The following is a 19276-nucleotide window of genomic DNA, read 5'->3' as shown; positions in this document are numbered from 1 at the left end:
CCTCTTCATTCCAAAAGGATCACTGGGTTAGGATGAGAAGGACTTGAAATCTAGGTACTCAGGCCTGGAGCTGTTTCTGGGTATTGCTGAGGCCCAGGGCATCATGGGTGAGATGCCCAAATGTACCACCAAACCGGAATTTATATCCTGTGTGGCCAAGAAAGTCTCATGTATAGCCCGCTAACTCTCAGCCAGTTGCATAGGCTCTCCAAACTGCCCTCTAAAATTCGCTCCCAACTCCCCGCAGAGCTGCCTCAAAGCTTCCTCTCTAAAGCTAAATCACAGATCGGACATCTCCCTATCTGTTTATTCCAATTCCCCAAGCACCCCACCTGCACACACATCACAGTTCCTGAAGCCCCTCACGGGGCTCTTCTCACCTGGGACATAGCCTCCGTAGTGAGGTAGGAGACCCGGATTCTCAAAGTTGGGCCTAGGGCGCGGGGAAAGAGGTTTGGGGTCCTTCTGCGCCCTGCCCCGTGAGCACACCTGCCCAAATTCCTGCAGCGCTTGGTTGGTGAGCACGGGGAAGCTGGAGCCAAAGAGGAAGCGGGCACGGGGCACATAGCCGGTGAAGCCTGGGGGGTGGGGGAGGGGATGCTGAGTCTGGGCGTCCTGGGGGTCTCCTCAGGCTTTTGGTCCCAACCCACTTCCTCTCACCTGACATGAAGAACTTCTGGGGGTCTGTATCATCCATGGAGTAGGGGGAAGCCTGGTGATGAAAGGAGAAACTAAGTTCAGGCTCCCCGGAGACAGCTGGCAGCCAAGCCCCACCCCACCAGCCTGCCCCATCTCACAGATGCCAACTTCTGCTTCAGCTGTGGCTCCTCTGCCTCGGGCCCTTGGTCTTTCTCCACCTCTTCCTCTCCCTTGGCCCCCTCTGGCGGATCATGGCACTTCTGCCCCCCGAGCCTTTGTGTAAAATCACTCATCGCTTCAGCCCAAACCTGGTTGCAGTTCTTGGCAAATATGAACTGTGCCCGTGGTACGAAGCCTGACGGAGAAGATGCGTTACGTCGGGAGTCTCTGCAAAGGGACGCCCATGCGCACCTCTATACAGACCTGTGTAGCCGGGGATTATGCTGCCGCCAAGCCTTTCATGCCCCCGCCTGGGAAGTGGCCTCCCCCTGGAGATCACAGGAGGGCTCGGAGACTGGATGGGAGGCAGAAGTTTGCGGTGAGCAGGAGGCCAGGCTAGACCAGGAGGGCCTCGGAGCAGCTGGCCAGTCACCTGCCCATAGGTCTGGCCCATGCTGAACCGAAGTAACGGGCAGTGTCCAGTGTACCTGAGGTACAGGGTCCGTCCCTGAGCCTCAGGACGGACCCTGCCACCGCCGCCACCATTCTGACACAACCAGCAACGCCCTGCTCTTGGCAGCAAGTGTCTGTGTGTTTACTTTTAGACAGGGTCTCACTCTGCAGCCTGGGCTGACCACCTTTGATCCTTCTACCCCGATCAGGCAGGTGCCAACCACTCCTTACCCCAGCTTGAGCTTGTTTAGCGTCTTTGTGTCTTTTACCTGCTGGGGACAGGGCCTAGTGCCTTGTGTGTGCTAGGTAATCTTTAAATCAATGAAGCTAACACCCCCCCCCCCAGCCCTGGAACACGCATTCCTGAGCCCTCCGCCTGGGGGTCCAGTCCTTCCTGCTTTTACCCCGTTTCCATGGGGAAGACAACAAACAAAGCTCTGTTAGACCCGGCTCTTAAAGCTGCTGAATTCCCTTTCCGTGCCACACCACAGACACCCCAGCTCTCAAATCAGCTTGACCCCGCTAAGTGAACCATCTATATCCCAAGCCCCGGTCCCAGAAGCAAGCAGGAAAGTGCTCTGGGGAGGTGTCTTACCCGGGAATATAATGCTGAGGGCTGAGCCCTGGGGTGAAAGTGTTGACCACCGCCATGGGAACTGGAGCAGTTCCTCCCAGGAGGGACTCTGGGTCCTGTGTACTGTGTCCAGGGCTATGGGGCCGGAGGAAGGGGGTGGGGCCGAGGGTGGAGGGTGAAGGCCCGGGAGTGGTTGGAAGGCAGCTTCCTGGTGTGCCCTGGTCTGCCATCCCATCACATGGAGCAGGGCAGAGGCTGCCTTCCTCCATCCCGCAAAAGCCTGTAGGTGGGAGCTGAGGGGATGAGGCCTGCCAGGCCATTTGGCTCTATCTCAAAAGATTTCCTGTGTAAGGCCCTTCCCGGCTGAAGAGAGGGAGCAATGGTGCCCTGTGAGGTGTGGAAAGAGGCTTCAAGAAGAGCTTGAGCTGTCTAGAGGGAGGAAATGGGGCAGGGGGACAAGTCTAGAGATTCTGGGCATGATCGGTAAGACGATTTGCAGTAATACAAGGGTTACTTACTGGATAGCTGCTGTTCTCCGAACCACCCACTCACTAGTAACGTCCCCATCTGCAAATGCGGGCGATACTGTTTACCCTGTCTGCTCTGAAGCTCAAATTAATGTACGCCAATGTGCTGGAGCTGGAAACGCAGGCCACGCTCCACGTGCGAGGCAAGTCCCACTCAAGTATATGTGTGTATGCCCCAGAGATAGGAACTCAGAAGAATGTGAAGCCAGAATTGTGGAGTGGGGACAAGAACTGGGGCATGAGGCCCAGCAGACTTTGACTTCTGTCTGAGGCCCTCAACGTCTTAGAGCAGGTACCTTAACTTCCTCCGGCCCCAACTTCTCCAAACTCCAGTGTGAAAGTTAAAATACCTGAGCATACTAAGGCTCTGAGGGTCAGCGGCTTCGCTGAGGTAAGTGGAAGAAGTAGCTACGAAGGCCTCACGAAGATGCCTCAGCTCCTGACGCAGGGACTGTTGGTGAGTAACCCCGTAGGAGTGCAGAAGGGGTGCTCCCACTCAGAGGGTTCAGGGAAGGAGAGTCATGTAAGGATAAAGAATTAAGACTAGCAAGCAAGCCAACTTTGCTTTTTAAAATGGTCTAGGTTGTTAGCTTGGGCTTCTGGCACTGTGGCCAAGACAGAGGGAGTAAGTATGCTGCACCCAGAAGGTGGATAGCCTTAGCTTCTCAGACGGAGACGCACAAGAGGAAACGAGGTTGCTTTCTGCCTCTAAATGGAAAACTTGAGCAGACATCTGGAACCCCTGAGAACTCTTACCTGGGACATTTACCAGGGCCATGGCCTCAGAACATCAGGGTGGATTAGCTGGAGTAGAAAGGCTGAGTGTCTGAGAGTAACACTGCGTCTCCACGGCTAACACTGAGCAGCTAAATTAACCTGCTTTTCTATCCCATTATCGTTAAGGTCACTTTCCTTTCCTTAGAGCCAAAGTATCATTATTTAAAGACTTTGAAAGCCAAACAGGCGCATAGCTAAACAGGGCAACACACTCCTCTAATGCTGGCACCTGGGAGGCTGAGGCAGGAGGATTGCCTGCCTGGCCTACATAGCATGACCATGTCTTAAAACACAGCTGGTTCGGATTTTCGACTTCACTCCATTGAGCTCGCTCACACCCATTACACCTCAGCCCTCTCAACTGTAACACAGGATGAAGAATGTTACTGCTTCATGGGATAAAGCGGACCGCAGGGGACAAACAGGCGCTCGGTGCCTGACTTAGCAGCAGCCCATAATGTTTGTTGGGAATGGGGAAGAGGAGGCAAGGGCAGCCGTGGATGTGGCATATGGAAAAGCATGGAATACAAAACTGGACAGGCTAGAGTTCAAAGTTGATGCGTAGGGAAGGGTCTTTTCCTGCTCCCTCCCCATGGGGAAGGTGGCTGAGGACAGTCTTGTGTAGCCCAGACTCACTGTGTAGTTGTGGGTGGCCTTGAACTGCTGATCTCCTGCCTCCACCTCCTGAGTTGTGGTTACAGGCATGGGCCACCAAACCCGCCTAGATAGAAGATTTTTCTGCAGAAGAAGATGACCCGAAGTTAGAGTCAGGGTACGAGTTAAGGCAAAGCCACATGCTTAAGCAAAGTGGCCTAATGGCAGATCACTTACCTTGTACACACAGGCCCTGGGCCAACATTTTTTTTTAACAGGTAGGAGCTGGGGACATAGTTCAGTTGTCACGGTGCCTGCCTGTCGTGTCTTAGGCCCTGGTGTTCCTGGTGTATGTAGTGCCACCCCTATCCCATAATCACAGCGCTGGGGAGACAGAAGAAAGAGAAGGCAGAACGGGTGGGGAGGGGTCAAAGTCATCCTTTCCTGAATAGGGAGGTTAGCCTGGGCTACATGGAAGACAAAACATTAGACTTTTAGACTTGTGTTGTTTATGTGAGAAAGTGTGTTCCAGCTAGTGGGATAGCCCTGTCACTCCGTCTGTATGAAGATCATTTTAAGCCCTTGAAGAGTATTCTAACCCAGGAAAACTGTGAGAACTCTCATTGCCTCTGTGCCTCCGTCCACTAGGGGTCGCCACAGTAACACGACTACAAGGGAGCTACCATACCAGTTACTGGTGCTGGGTGTGGCTGCCCACCTACAGCAGCTTGTCTGTGCCACACAGCCCGCTGGGCACGGCGCTGTCCTCCCTCGATCCTCTCTTAGGTTTCATGTGGCTCCCAGGCTCATCGCTTGACCAAGCTTACATCTCCTGGATGAGTAAAAGTGGGACATGGGGACTCACACCTGTAATCCCAGCGCTCCGGAGAGTGAGGAAGGATTCCCAAGAGTTCAGAGCCAGCCTGGACTACAGAATGAAGCCATTAATGCCACCCAGAAAGAAAAAAAAATAGAAGATATAAGACCTTTGGAAATTTTTCTACCAAAATTGCAACAAGTAAAAAGCCCCCCACCTCAAAATTACCTAGAACACAATACTTATTAGTTTAAAGAAAAAAAAAGGTGCTGGAGAGATGGTTCAGTGTTTAAGAACACACTGGCTGCTCTCCCAAAGAACTGGGGTTCAATTCCCAGCACCTACATGGCAGCTCACAACTGTGTGTAACTCCAGTTCCAGGAGATCCAAAACCATCACACAAACATACATGCAGGCAAAACACCAATGCACATAAAACAAAAAAATAAATCATCAAAAGAAAAAAAAAGTATAGACTCCCAGGGCATAATTCCAGGAGCTGAGAGATAGGGACAAGAGAACCGGGAGTTTAAGATCATCCTTAACATCCCCAGCTATGTAGCAAGTTCAAGGTAAGCCTAGTGGTCAATTTAAAACATACAGTATGGATAAAATTGAGCTGCTTTAAAAAGAAAAGCTAATGATAGTTTAGATTCCAGATATTTCTTTACCTTAGATGCCATGAGACAAGGGAGCTGCTTACTGGCTTGCTCCCCCTGACGCGCTCAGCCCGATTTCTTACAGAATTCAGGACCACCAGCCCAGGGATGGCACCACCCACAATGGGCTGAGCCCTCCTATCAATTACTAATTAAGAATTTGCTCCACTGGCCTTTCCACAGCCCCATCCTAGGGAGGCATTGTTTAACTGAGGTTCCTCCTCTCAGCCGGTTCTAGCTTGTCACATTGACATAAAACTAGCCAGCACAGGCAGAATGCATCGAAGTTTGATTACTTACAAATTTTATATTGGCCTTCAACAGTTTGACTGTGACTGTAGCCCCTGAGAAGCTACAAAATAGAGTGAAAAAAGAAAAAGGAATGGAAAGGGAAGATGACTACCCCCAGGTGGGACATCTGGGAGAGTCCAGAGTGGATGTGACCCTGAGCCATGAGGGGTGGGGGAGGGGAGGCGATAGAGAGGACCGGGCGCAGCCGCAGGAGGCCCAAAGAGAGCAGCTAACCAAAATGATTGGATTGTATAGAGAAGAGCAGCCCAACCTCCGGGGCTGGAGAGTTCAGGGGAAGGGGCTGAGTATGCCAGCCAGGACGACCCTGTAACAGGGATGCCAGGAAACCAGGCCACCAGCATCGGCTCTGATATGTTAAAAAAGGCACCTCAGCCATTTGTCCTAGGTTGAAAACCTAACACGTAATATTAGGTTCATCTGTAAGTGCCACATTGGTGTTACAGTAGAAAACCACTTCATACATCATGGCTTAGAACATGCTTTCCTAACCAACACCTATGTCAACGGTCTACCTTGAGCTGAACTTGGATCACTGGAGTCTGGGTAGGAGTTGTGAGCCGTAGACACCAAAAGCAGCTACACACAGGGTTTTCCTCCCCAAATACCTGGCAGAGACAACATCTGGAGGAAGGATTGTTTGTTTGTTTGTGGTTTCTCAGATCTTAGCCAATCACGGCAGCGAGCGTTTGAAGGAGGAGTCCACAGGTATGGAGTCAGAGCTGCTAACCGGAAAGGACCAGAAGGAGTCAGCTATTGCTCCCATCCAGGCCCCACCTTACAACTCCCAGAGTCAGGTTCTGAATCTCTCAGTGGGTGAAAGCATTGTTTGGAGAAGAGCCCTCGGGACCCAGTCTCCGGAAACACATTCACTGACACACTGAGCTTTGTACTTCATTGACCTAGGCATCTTTCTACACAATCAAGCTGGTGCACAAAGAAGCTCCACAGACAGTACACTGTCCTTCCCTCCGGTCGCTGTGAGAGCACGTTGAATAACCTACCGGTACAGAAGGGAATCTGGCTGGAGAGAGCAACAGCTCTAACCAGCCCCATGTTAGAGAGCCAACCTCCGCCAACCCACAGAGTGGTTTGTCTTCTGGCAGAGTTTGGAGCGAGAGTATTTTGTTTCGGTTGGTTTAGGTTTTGAAACAGTCTCTATGTAGGTCAAGCTGGCCTCTAGCTCATTGTGTGGTTAAGACTGGCCTTGCCTCTACCTCCCAAGAAATTACAATCACAGATATGCACCATTGTGCCTGGCTATGTGACTGAGGTTCGACATAGCAGTAAATATTACACGTAAATGTCGATATCGTCGCTGTAAAGATCAAGACTCGGTGACATGGCTCAGTAGGTAAAGCTGCTCGCTTCCACTCCTAATGGGCCTGAGTGTGACGCCTGGGGCCCACACGACAGAAGAGAGCCTACTCTACTCCAACAAGTAGTCCTCTGACCTCCAAATACACACACACACACACACAAACACACACACATATACACACACATTTACACACACACACACATACACACATATACACACACATTTACATACACACACACACATACACACATATACACACACATTTACACACACACATACATACATACACACACACACACACACACATATACACACACATTTACACACACACACATACATACATACACACACACACACACACACACACGCACACACACACAGGATCAAAAACCTATCATCCCATCTCCCAGGAGACTGGCCCAGGCAGCAGCCTGGGCTGTAGAATGAGCCCTCCCCTTAAGAAACATCCAGGAGCAACGTAAGATGATCTATTCTCCACTACCACCATCTTACACCTTAGACTGAAGATCTTAGGCAAGAAGTTAGAAATCAGACTCATAAATATCAGAAGGAAAGAAGAATATGGGGAAGATTTTTAACTTCATTTGGAGTACAGGTTTTGTAGACACAGGTAATATAATCAGACTTAAACCATTTATAAAGAATATTCTGGGGCGGAGCTGGGGCTGCAGGTGTGATTCTGGTGAGTCCTTGCCTGGCCCTGGGTTGAATTCTTAGAACTGCAAACAAACACAAACAAACACACAAACCAACACACAAAGACAAAACCCTCTTTGTAGAGCATCAGTTCTCAACCTGTGGGTCAGGATCCTTTGAGGTCAAACAACCCTTTCACGTGGGTCTCTTAAGACCATCTGAAAACACATACATTTACATTACAATTTATAGCAGTAGGAAAATTAGTTATGGAGTAGCCTGGAATAATTCTACGGTTGGGGGGTCACCACAACATGGTCAACTAACTATATTAAAGGTTTGCGCCATTAGGAAGGTTGAGAGCCACTGCAGTAAAGAAAAATTACCCAAGGCAAAGGCATTAATTAGCATGAGACCTAAAACAGAGGGAACTGGGAGAGTCCAGGCAAGAGGTGTGATGTGGAATCAGGTTTTTGTGCCAGGCACAGTGGCACATCATTAGTCCCAACATTTGAGAGGCAGAGGCAGGCAGACCTCTGAGTGTGAGGCCAGCCTGGTCTACCTAGCAAGTTCTAAAGGCTACACAGAGAGACCTTGTCTTTTTAAAAAAATCAATTTTTGTACCCACTATTTGTTCTGTTTTGTCTGTTTTGATTGAGATAGCCCGGTCTGGCCTCTGTGTAGCTGAAATGGCCTTGAATTTCTGATCCCTATGCCTTCATCTTCCAAGTGTTGGACTAACCTATTCATTCTTTAAAAACACACATTCGGGTGAAGGTAATGAATGAGTCGGTGTCTTCATCAGGGTTTCTATTCCTGCACAAGATATCATGACCAAGATGCAAGTTGGGGAGCAAAAAAAAATTCAGCTTACACTTCCACATTGCTGTTCATCACCAGAGGGGTCAGAACTGGAACTCAAGCAGGTCAGGAAGCAGGAGCTGATGCAGAGGCCATGGAGGGATGTTACTGGCTTGCTTCCCCTGGCTTGTTCAGCCTGCTTTCTTATAGAACCCAGGTCTACCAGTCCAGGGATGGCTCCACCCACAATGGGCGGGCCAGGGATGGCTCCACCCACAATGGGCTGGGCCCATTGATGACTAGTTGAGAAAATGCCTTACAGCTGGATCTCATGGAGGCATTTCCTCAACTGAGGCTCCTTTCTGTGAAAACTCCAGCTTGTGTCAAGATGACACAAAATCAGCCAGTACAACTGACCCCTTGTCAACTTGACACGTAAACAAATCAATATTAAGCTTCAACCCTTACTTTCTTGTTCATCCCCAAGATCTAGATAACCTTAAGAGTCCCACAGTCTTTACCAATTCTTACCACTTAAAATTGCAATACCTTTAAAATATTCAGTCTCTTTCAAAAAATCAGTCTTTTTACAATTCAAAGTCTCTAAACTGCGGGCTCCTCTTCTTCCTTCAAGAGGGAAAGATATCAGGGCACAGTCACAGTGAAAGCAAAATCAATCTCTAACCATCCAGTGTCTGGGAATTCACTTATGAACTTCTGGGCTCCTCCAAGGGCTTGGGTCACTTCTCCAGCTCTGCCCTTTGTAGCACACACCTGTCTTCTAGGCTCCAGCTGCCTGTTCTTGGTGGTCATCTCATGGTATTGGCATCTCCAAAACACTGTCAGTCCTGGGGCACTATTTGCCACTGAGGATGCACCTTCACCAATGGCCTTCCATGGTCTTTCACGGTGCGGAGCCTCAGCTGCTCTCCATGACCCCTTCATTCCTTCAAAACCAGTACCACCTGGGTGACTCTTACACATTACCAAGTCCAGCTTGTGTCAAGTTGACACAAAACCAGCCAGTACAGTCGGCAACGTAATTTAATTTAACAGTCTGTAGTGCAGAGGCCGGGGCAGGCCAACAGTAAGAGCTGGGATTCTTCAACATAGGAGTAGTCTTTAATTTAGGGATGAGCGACTTGGCCTGCTGTGCACATACAGAGAAATGAGGGTGCTCCTATCGGAAGGACAGGGGGTGAAGAAAACACAGCAAAGAACACACGGAGGTAGATGGCAATGACTTATGAAAACTGCCAAGAGCCAATGGAGAAAGTCAAGACACAACATGACAGTACCTATGGCATAATTACATAATGGAATGCTAGGGTCACCTCCCTCACCACTGTGGTCGTGTACCTTGGCATAGACAACTTAATGAGAAAGGGGTTATTCTGGCTCAGCAAGGGTGCAGTCCATTGTGGTGAGGAAGTCAGGGCAGCAGGACATAGAAGCAGGTGGCCACATGTGTCTGTGATCAGGAAGAGGGCCTCCATGAATGCTTGTGCCCACAAACCTTCCTCTTCCTTACGAAGTCTGTAATAGGAACTTTCATTCTCCTGTTTAATTGTCCTCTCTGAGGCTTGCTGCCTCTGTCTGCTAACCTAGGCCTTGTCCTGGAAGCTTCTAGCCTCCATAAAATCTAGTATAGGTCTAGAATGTCTTCTGCCTCTGAGACTTGCTGCTAAATAGGCTCACTCTTTTGTGCTCTGGCTGGGTGCTCAGTCCTCCAAGATGACTGATTCAATCTGGCTTCTCTCAGCTTCTCACTGAATTGCTCTGTTTGTCCTCAAACTAACCTTGACAGTATGTTCTGATATTCTGACTCCTTCTCACTCTCTAGCTCATTCAGTCTTCACCTGTGTGTCTTGGTTGTTCTCTCTGCAACCTGTCTCTGTAAAACTCTCCCCGTAAAACTGCCCCTTCTCCTTTTTATTCCTTTTTCTGCACTGCTCTCTCTTAAGTAGCCTCTCTTTCCTCTGTTCTCCTGGGAGTTGGGCACATCCTATTCTGTCAAATCTTTCTCTGACTCATCACTTTGTCTGCCCCTCAATTAGACATCATTTTCAAACATGGTGCTCCCTTCTACAAACTAACTTTACCCTCATTGTTTGGGATTAAAAATGGGTACTAAGGTGTGTGTCTGTTCCAGACAGAGGGATTAAAGGTATTTGCTAAGGGCTGAGCCGCACCACAACTAGAAACAGGTTTTTCCAGGATGCAGCATAATCTCAGGGTTCACACATTGTGATCGAATATCCTGTAGTCTAGGACCCAAGCCCAGGGAAGGATGTCACCTTCTATTCAAGTGGTTTTTCATTCTCTCCAGATGGAGTAGGGGCACACCTCAGAGGTGTGCCTAGAGATTTGTCTTCTAGGTGATTCCAGACCCTACAAAGTCCCATATGCACGCTCTCCAGGCCAGCTCTTTAACCACTGGGGTTTCTCCCTGCCGTGATATTTTAACCTGCATTATCTAACATTCCCCATCATATCAAACACAGAAGTGAAACAGCATGTTAGCACCAGTTAATCTAGGTGAAGGATATACATTCCCAGAATAAAGATGCCGGGAGGGATTGTTTTGAAGGAGGCAGCCATTGACTATATTCAGCTACCTGTTCTTTCTAACGTCAAATAACCATCAATTCCTAGTAAATCTTTGGTTGTAAATGATATTTCTTTTTTAACAAAGGAAAATCACTGTAGAAATACTGATAAAAGTTCTAGTCTAGATATGTACAAAATAAATATTTTCAAAGATAAAACATATAAAACAGCAAGAAGCTGAAAGTGATAAGGTGTGCCTCTAATCCCAACACACTGGAGGAAGTCAGGAGGATCAAGAGTTCAAGGCTAGCCTCAATGTCATAGCAAGTTCAGGCTAGCCTAGGCTATACAGGACCCTGTCATTTTAAAAAGGAAAGAAGGGCAGGAAGAGACAGAGAATGTGCAGGGGTGGGGGGAGGAAGGAGGGGAGATGAAAGGAAACAGTAAGAAATCTGGAAAACTGTATTAGGCTTTTATTTTTGTCTCTGCCATTGACTACAGCAGACTATTTGCCTCATGGATCTGAAAGATGGGTGTGATGGTTTGTATATGCTAGGCCCAGATAATGCCACTATTAGGAGGTGTGGCCTTGTCACAGTGATCGTGGGCTATAATTTCCTGGTCCTAGCTGCCTGGTAGACTGTCTTCCATTAGCAGCCTTCAGATGAAGATGTAGAACTCTCAGCTCCTCCTGTACCATGCCTTCCTGGATGCTGCCATGCTCCTGCTTTGATGACAATGAACTGAGCCTCTCAACCTGTGAGCCAGCCCCAGTTAAATGTGGTCCTTATAAGAGTTGCCTTGGTCATGGTGTCTGTTCACAGCAGTAAACCCTAAGACTGGGAATTACAAGAGCATGGTGTCGTCCTCGGGCAAGGGACATCTTACTGCTCTGTAACATGCTGAAGAGCAAGAACACAGGAAACTCGGAGTGGATCTGTCCTTCGTGGAGAACCTGTCCTCAGATGACAGCATCAGGACATCCGTGAGGGCAGTACCACCGAGAGCCGATCCTCCCTATCTTCTCCAGTGTCCATCCCTCCTCTCAACAGCAATTTAATGGCAATTAAAATTTGACATGCATGCCCAAGGTAACACGCACACCATAGTGAAGCTCATGTTAAAAGAACCTGGTCAACTTGGGGAGGTTCCCAGTGACCAACGTGAAATAGGTGGCCCAAGCACCAACACTTCGGCTGCCAACTCCTGAGCATGGCACATCTTCAACTATGACTTCAATTTTCCCTGGCTCCCTTGAAAGAGGCTAGGAAACCAACAGTATCTGAAGAAATCCCATCTCTAGGATTTATTCTAGCTCCAGGTTTCGGTGGTTTCTGTCTCTCTGGTGAGGAGACTGTGCAGTTCCCACAACAGCATCATCTGAGGGGCGGGGTTACCTATGCTGTGGGCTTTCCCTTGATCACTGAGGCCACAGACTGTGGGATGGTGCCTCTCACATCCTAGGTGTGCCTTTCTATGGAAATCTCTGGAAGTCAAGACACAGCCTAAGGTGCTTCTCACTTCAGTCAAGTTGACAAAATTAACCATCTTGCATGCCCCACACCTGCAGAAAAGTAGAACCCAGGACATGTACTTTGCTACCCAGCTATATGCACTCAGCCCAAAACATTTCGTTCTTTTATTTATTTATTTATTTATTTTTGTTTTGAGGCAGTATCTTAATGTATAGTTCAGGTTAGTCCCCAAATCGCCCTGCCTCTGTGTCCTAAATGCTGGTGTTCTAGATGTATATACTATTACGCTCCAATACTTAATAATAAAAATAGAGCCTGGAGAGATGGCTCAACACTGGCTGCTTCTCCAGAGGACCAGGTTCGATTCCCAGCAGCCACATGGCGGCTTACGTCCATCTGTTACTCCAATTCTAGGGTACCCAATATCCTCTCTGGCCTCTGTGGGTAGCAGGTACGTACACTGTGCAGTGACATACGTGCAGGCAAAACACCCATGCACATGAAAACTGTTTAATAATGGGAAAAGATGGAGGATAAAAGGTTTTAAAAGATTAAGAGCTACTTCAGAAGCAAAGTAAGGATCCCATTTAGATTTTGATTAAAATAGACAATTTTGAAAATCCAACATAATGAAAAATGTGAACTTGATATTAAGCAATTATTGCTTGGTTTGGTTTGATTTAAAAAAAAAAAAAAAGTTCCTGCTCTGTAGCCTAGACTGGCGTCAAAGTCATCTCTCTCCAAACCTGTATGATTCCCTTACCCGGTGCACCCAGAGACTGCGGTGCACATCCAGCCTGCCTCACTCCAATCCGCCGCGAGGTGGCGGGAGGCTCGCGGAGGCCCGGAGACCTCTGCGGGGATCCAGTGACGTCACGCAGCCCTAGCGTTGATTGGCTGTTTCACCGAAGACCTTGAGGGGAGGAGTCAGTGGCTGAGCCGGAAACACCGGGAGCAGCGAAAGCCACGTCCCGAGACCGGGCGTGCGCACTCCGCGGATCCCAACCGCTGTAGAGGCCGCTGCACCACCTCCTGTGGCCTGAGGGGGCACTCTCGCGTCTAACGACGCGGGGCGCAACCTGAAAGGGGTCACACCGCTGGGCGACAGCGAGGGGAGGAGTCACCTTGAGAGGAGGGGTCACAACGACTAGCCGAGTCACTCTGAGCGGTCTCTTTTAGTGAGAGGAACACAAAGAGGAGGGGGTGCAGCACCGAGGGGCTCTGGTTACACACTGATGTAGCAGTGTCATCCCAAGGAAAGGTCCCCCGAGGGAGAGCGGGCTCCGAGAGGCGGCGGCCTTTGAGGGGGCGGGATCCTGCCGAGGGGTGGGCTGTGACGGCGGGCGGGGCTCCCTTGCAGGTACCGGCGTCTCCGGGGAGGGTGATTAGGACAAAGAAGTGAGAGGGTGGTCGCCGGGCGGAGCGCCGGAATCTCAACTTTACTTAGGGGAACGGAGACGGAGTGAGGAGGGGGGTCGGGGCAGGTCAGGGATGCGGAGCCCTGGGTACCACAACCGGAGAAGACAGGTGTTAGCGAGCCCCGAGATTTAGGGTGTCAGGGGCCAGAAGCCCCTTGAAATGGGCAGTCGGAGTGGGGCGCAGACCGGGCAGGCAGCGGGGTTCGTCCGTGGAGCTCGGGGCGCAGAACTGGCTCTGGCTGTCAACCCTTAAGTCCTCCCGTTTCTCACGCCCGGCCTACGCGCGGGGGACGCACCTGAGGGGGCGTGGCCGGGCCGCAGCCCGGGCTCCAAGGGGTTAACCGCAGACCGGGCCCGGCCCCGCCCCGGGCAGGCCGCGCAGCCTGAGCCCGGCGGCGAAGCGGAGCAGCAGCCGCCCGCGGGGAGCCCGCCGCCGGCGCCCCGGAGCGCCGCCGCCCGGCCCAGGCCCAGGCCCCGCGCGGAGCGGAGAGCCGCGGCGTCCCACCGGGCCCAGCTCGCCGGCGCGGCGGGGGCGGGCCCAGGACCTTCGGCAGGTCCCCGAGTCCACCGGGCCGGAGTCCCGGCACCCGGGATCGGGTTGGGCCGGCGCCCATGGCGAGCGCGGCCTGCCCAGGTCCCGGGGATCCCGCCATGTGAAGCAGGCCGGGGCTGGGGGCCCGGCCATGGCCGGGGAACGGCCACCGCTGCGGGGCCCCGGGCCCGGAGAGGTTCCGGGGGAGGGGCCGGGGGGCTCAGGCGGAGGCCCGGGCCGGGGCCGGCCCTCCTCCTACCGGGCCCTCCGCAGCGCCGTGTCCAGCCTGGCGCGTGTGGACGATTTCGACTGCGCAGAGAAGATCGGGGCCGGTTTCTTCTCTGAGGTCTACAAGGTAGGACCCGCAGAGGGGCGGGACCGAGCCTTGGACGGGAGGCTAGAACTTAGGGGCCCACAGCCGGGATCAGAGATCCGACTTGAGCTAGCCACGCAGCCTGCGGGGTACACACCGATCCTTGCCTCCCCCAGGTTCGGCACCGACAGTCGGGACAAGTCATGGTGCTGAAGATGAACAAGCTCCCCAGTAACCGGAGCAACACGCTAAGGGAGGTGCAGCTGATGAACCGGCTCCGGCACCCTAACATCCTCAGGTGAACGGCCTAGCCTCTTGCTGGGGCAGCTTGCTGGGCAGGAGGGGAAAGGAAAGGTCGGGGAAGAGGGAGATGCGGTGGAGCCCGGAGGTCTTACAGCCTACCCTTCTATCCTTCTGTCGCCTCTCAGGTTCATGGGGGTCTGTGTGCACCAAGGGCAGCTGCACGCGCTTACAGAGGTAAGCTTTAAGCATGGACCAGTGAAGAGGGAAGGCAGCACACCTCCAAGTGAAAGTCAGTGATCTTGGTGGATCTGCTGGGAAATTACAAATAAGCCACCTGCCTGCCCAGGACCTCCTCCAACTGGAGGCTTCCTGAACGTCCCTTTGGGCAAACCACTTATTAGACTCCTCAGCTGGAGGTATACTGTGTATCCCAGGGAACAGTGCAGGCCCATAGAACTTTCTGCCACGATGGAGATATTGTGTATCTGTGTCCAACTCGGGAGCAGTCTAAAGCAAGAGCTGGCATAGCAGAAGAAAGTCTGATTGTATTTAAATGTATTGGATGACGTGAGAGTCCCCCTAGTTTATAAATGGGAGGGAACCTTGGAGCACAGGCTCACCCTGACCTTTGTGAGCCTCCTGAGTGTCAACTGTCTCAGGAGTGGCAGACACGGACTACAGACTGAAGCCTCAACATTCTCTCCCCTTCTCTTTCCCCGTGTCCCAGTATATGAATGGGGGCACCCTGGAACAGCTGCTCAGCTCCCCGGAACCCCTCTCCTGGCCAGTCAGGCTCCAACTAGCGCTGGACATTGCACAAGGCCTACGGTACCTACACGCCAAAGGTGTGTTTCACCGAGACCTCACATCCAAGGTAGGCTGGCCAATGGACGGAGGACGAAAGAGGGTTTGTGACTGTTACATTGTAACTGGCCTGTGGATATTGGCATGTGGGTAGTAGATATGTTAGACTGTCGGGTGTCAAGGTGTTGGAAATTACTAAAGACTGGGGACAGCAGGAGGGCCGAGGACCTGAGTGTCACACTGAGTCCTTGGAGACTGGGAGGGAAGGTTCGGGTTGTGCTTAGTGCTGTAGTGGCAGGGGCTTTGGGGTGTATACTAGAAGACCAGCGAGCAAGAGACAGGTGTGTGAGGATGCTTGTGTGTGTGTGTGTCAGAACTGTCTGGTCCGAAGGGAAGACCGAGGCTTCACAGCTGTTGTGGGTGACTTCGGACTGGCTGAAAAGATCCCTGTGTATAGGTAAGGCGAATGCCCTTCATGCCCCAAGCCTCCCGGAGGTGCCTGCTCCTGAGCTAACCCCCCGTGGTATCTGTGGTGTAGAGGAGGCTTGCCCTTTAGTTTAGGGGAGATGTCTGAACTGGAGATCCTGACCACCCTGCCTCTGCAGGGAAGGGGCAAGGAAGGAGCCATTGGCTGTGGTGGGCTCCCCATATTGGATGGCTCCTGAAGTGTTGCGGGGAGAGCTGTATGATGAGAAGGTAAGAGCCTCAACCCCCCACCTTGAGATAGAGCCCCATCCAACAACCCTGCTATATATTTGGGAACCCCCAGCTTCATCCCTTGCCCCTCACTGCTGACTCCTCCCCCTTGGCATGGTCCACCTACCTCCAGGCCGACGTCTTCGCTTTTGGGATTGTCCTCTGTGAGCTCATCGCCCGAGTACCAGCAGACCCGGACTACCTGCCCCGCACTGAGGTGAAGTAACCTCCACTGTGGGTGCCTCAGCCAAGAAGGGCTCTGTGGGGTTTGAGCCTCACAGTGGGGCACAAGGACAGCCACTGAAGGTTAACTGGTGGCCCCTCTTCTATTTCCACAGGACTTTGGCCTGGATGTGTCTGCTTTCCGAACTCTGGTAGGAAGTGACTGTCCTCTACCGTTCCTGCTTCTGGCCATCCACTGCTGCAGCGTAAGTGTCACCCCTTTCCTGACCCCTGTCCATGAGCTGTCTGCTAAGTCCGTGGAGATGATGAGGGCACACACTGTCTGCATGGGCCCTGAGTGGAGCTGCCCTGATTTACCCGTCAGATGGAACCCAGCACCCGAGCGCCTTTTACTGAAATTACCCAGCACCTGCAACAGATCCTGGAGCAGCTGCCGGAGCCCATGCCCCTCTCCAAGACGCCCGTTGCCAAGGCTCCCTTGACATACAGTCAGGGTAAGTGAGCACGGCCTTGACCGGCAGGAGTTCCACCTCTCCTGAGAATCAGTTATCTGGAGGAGGCTAATTGGATCTATGAGTTAAGGTGAGAAGTCGGGTAGGATGGAGAGGCGTCTCATAGAGGATGGGTCTGTTGCTAGAGCCCAAGGAAGCAGAGGTAGGAAAGAAAAGGTGGTAGAAAGGTAGCCGGAGGGCTGGTGAAATAGCTCCGTGGGTTCAGACCTTTGCATAAGGACCCGAGTTCCATCTTTGGGATCTACATCATCGGAGCAGAAAACTGACTCCTGGAAGTTGTCCTCTGACCTCCGACCTCCATTGACAACTTTAGTGTCCTGTGTTACACACAAGTGTTCATACAGACACGTCAATTTTTTTTGTTTTTTTTTTGTTTTGTTTTGTTTTTTTAAGTAATCAGGGTAGCTGGAAATAGCAGCTGTCCCTTCCAGAGCACCTGTAGGACTCCCTATTTTAAGCTCTTGTCCCACCACCTTCCTGGAGATTCAGGGACTCAGCTCGGAGCAGATGCTGAGAACAGTGATCTCACACCCCTCTTTCTACAGGGTCTGTTCCAAGAGGAGGTCCCTCTGCCACGCTTCCCAGGCCAGACCCCCGGCTCTCCCGAAGCCGGTCAGACCTCTTCCTGCCACCTTCACCAGAGTCACCCCCCAGCTGGGGGGATAATCTAACACGAGTCAACCCCTTCTCACTGCGGGAAGACCTCAGGGGTGGCAAGATCAAACTCCTGGACACACCCTGCAAGCCGGCCACTCCACTGCCCCTGGTGCCGCCATCACCACTGACATCTGCCCAGCTGCCCTTGGTGACCACTCCAGACACCCTGGTCCAGCCTGAGACCCCTGTCCGCCGCTGCCGCTCACTACCTTCATCCCCTGAGCTCCCCCGACGGATGGAGACTGCACTGCCAGGTCCTGGCCCTTCCCCCGTGGGCCCCCCGGCTGAGGAAAGGATGGACTGTGAGGGCAGCAGCCCTGAGCCAGAGCCCCCAGGGCTGGCTCCCCAGCTGCCTCTGGCTGTGGCCACTGACAACTTCATCAGTACTTGTTCCTCAGCCTCTCAGCCCTGGTCTTCTAGATCAGGACCTCCTCTCAATAATAACCCCCCTGCTGTGGTGGTGAATTCCCCACAAGGATGGGCTAGGGAGCCCTGGAACCGGGCACAGCATAGCCTTCCCCGGGCAGCAGCCCTGGAGCGGACAGAACCCTCACCGCCCCCATCAGCTCCCCGGGAGCAGGAGGAGGGGCTGCCCTGCCCTGGCTGCTGCCTTGGCCCCTTCAGCTTTGGTTTCCTATCCATGTGCCCCCGCCCTACCCCAGCTGTTGCTCGCTACCGCAACTTGAACTGTGAGGCAGGCAGTCTTCTCTGCCACCGAGGGCATCATGCCAAGCCACCCACACCCAGCCTGCAGCTGCCTGGGGCACGCTCTTAGCAGTGAGGCCTGTGATCTCAGGCTTCCAACCTTGGCCTTCGGGATACCCTGTAAGGACAGAGTGCACTTGGTGGACAGTGCCAGCCCCAGATGGGCTGACTGGCTCTTCTCCCCGTGTAGGGGAGCCTCAGCATGGTCATAATGGACAGAGCACTTCCTATCCGACCCCTGGGTTCGCTGTCCCATTGGGATCACCAAACTAGACACAGCATTGCTGACACACAAGACTAACACGTGCAAATTATTTAAAAACGTTTCAATAAAACTGCCTGGCTGGCTCCGGGCCAACCATCCACTCAGCGGAACACCCTCCCCTGACCCATCTCTAGTTTGGGGAGTTCTTAAGGTCAGAGTCTTTTCTGGAGGCTTCTTTACTCTTCCCAAGAATACTCCAGTTTCAAGTAGCAGGTCACCAGACCATGTCGGCCCTTAGTTGGACATGCCCAAGAGCAAGGGAGTGCTGGAGGGATAGCAGGCTTACAATTGGCAGGCCTTAGGTTATGGATGTAGGTCACAAGGTCTTGTGCAAGTGTCTGGAAAAATAAAGCATCAGTGAGCTCCTGTTGGCTTCATCAGGCCTTATCCTATGTTCTCCCCAGCTCCTCTTCTGTTCCAGGCCATATCCGGCCCCATCCCTGCCTAGCCTGGCCCTGTGTAAGCAGACTGAGCCACTGAGGGTGGTGCCTATGGCAAATGAGGGAACAAATTTCCCCTCTGTCCACACACCCATGCCTAATCTCCCTCTTACCCATTTCAGTTCGGATGGATCCCATCAGGAAACCTGAAAGCCTCCAACTCGCAAATGCAGGAGCGAGGTTCTGTACACTTGTA

At 52.1% G+C, this 19276-nt stretch overlaps 2 protein-coding genes across 2 annotated transcripts; one reads left to right on the top strand and one right to left on the bottom strand.

The window, feature by feature from the left end:
- Positions 1-58: 58 nt before the first annotated feature.
- Positions 59-1902, bottom strand: CIMIP2B (ciliary microtubule inner protein 2B; the record flags this gene model as incomplete). The annotated part of the gene is made up of 6 exons (XM_080940035.1): positions 59-147; positions 381-578; positions 661-712; positions 798-994; positions 1063-1286; positions 1847-1902. The coding sequence occupies 6 exons, from the start codon at positions 1900-1902 to the stop codon at positions 59-61; spliced, it is 816 nt and encodes a 271-aa protein (XP_080796161.1).
- An 11814-nt stretch (positions 1903-13716) lies between these two features.
- Positions 13717-18750, top strand: TESK1 (testis associated actin remodelling kinase 1). Its single transcript, XM_080940022.1, has 10 exons — positions 13717-14617; positions 14752-14873; positions 15004-15052; positions 15546-15692; positions 15997-16079; positions 16228-16318; positions 16452-16535; positions 16657-16746; positions 16866-16995; positions 17559-18750. The coding sequence occupies exons 1-10, from the start codon at positions 14414-14416 to the stop codon at positions 18443-18445; spliced, it is 1887 nt and encodes a 628-aa protein (XP_080796148.1). The 5' UTR covers positions 13717-14413; the 3' UTR covers positions 18446-18750.
- Positions 18751-19276: the final 526 nt, after the last annotated feature.

This window comes from Micromys minutus (assembly GCF_963924665.1).
Source record: "Micromys minutus genome assembly, chromosome: 28".
Classification (NCBI taxonomy): domain Eukaryota; kingdom Metazoa; phylum Chordata; class Mammalia; order Rodentia; family Muridae; genus Micromys; species Micromys minutus.
This window is presented reverse-complemented; position numbering and strand designations above follow the sequence as displayed.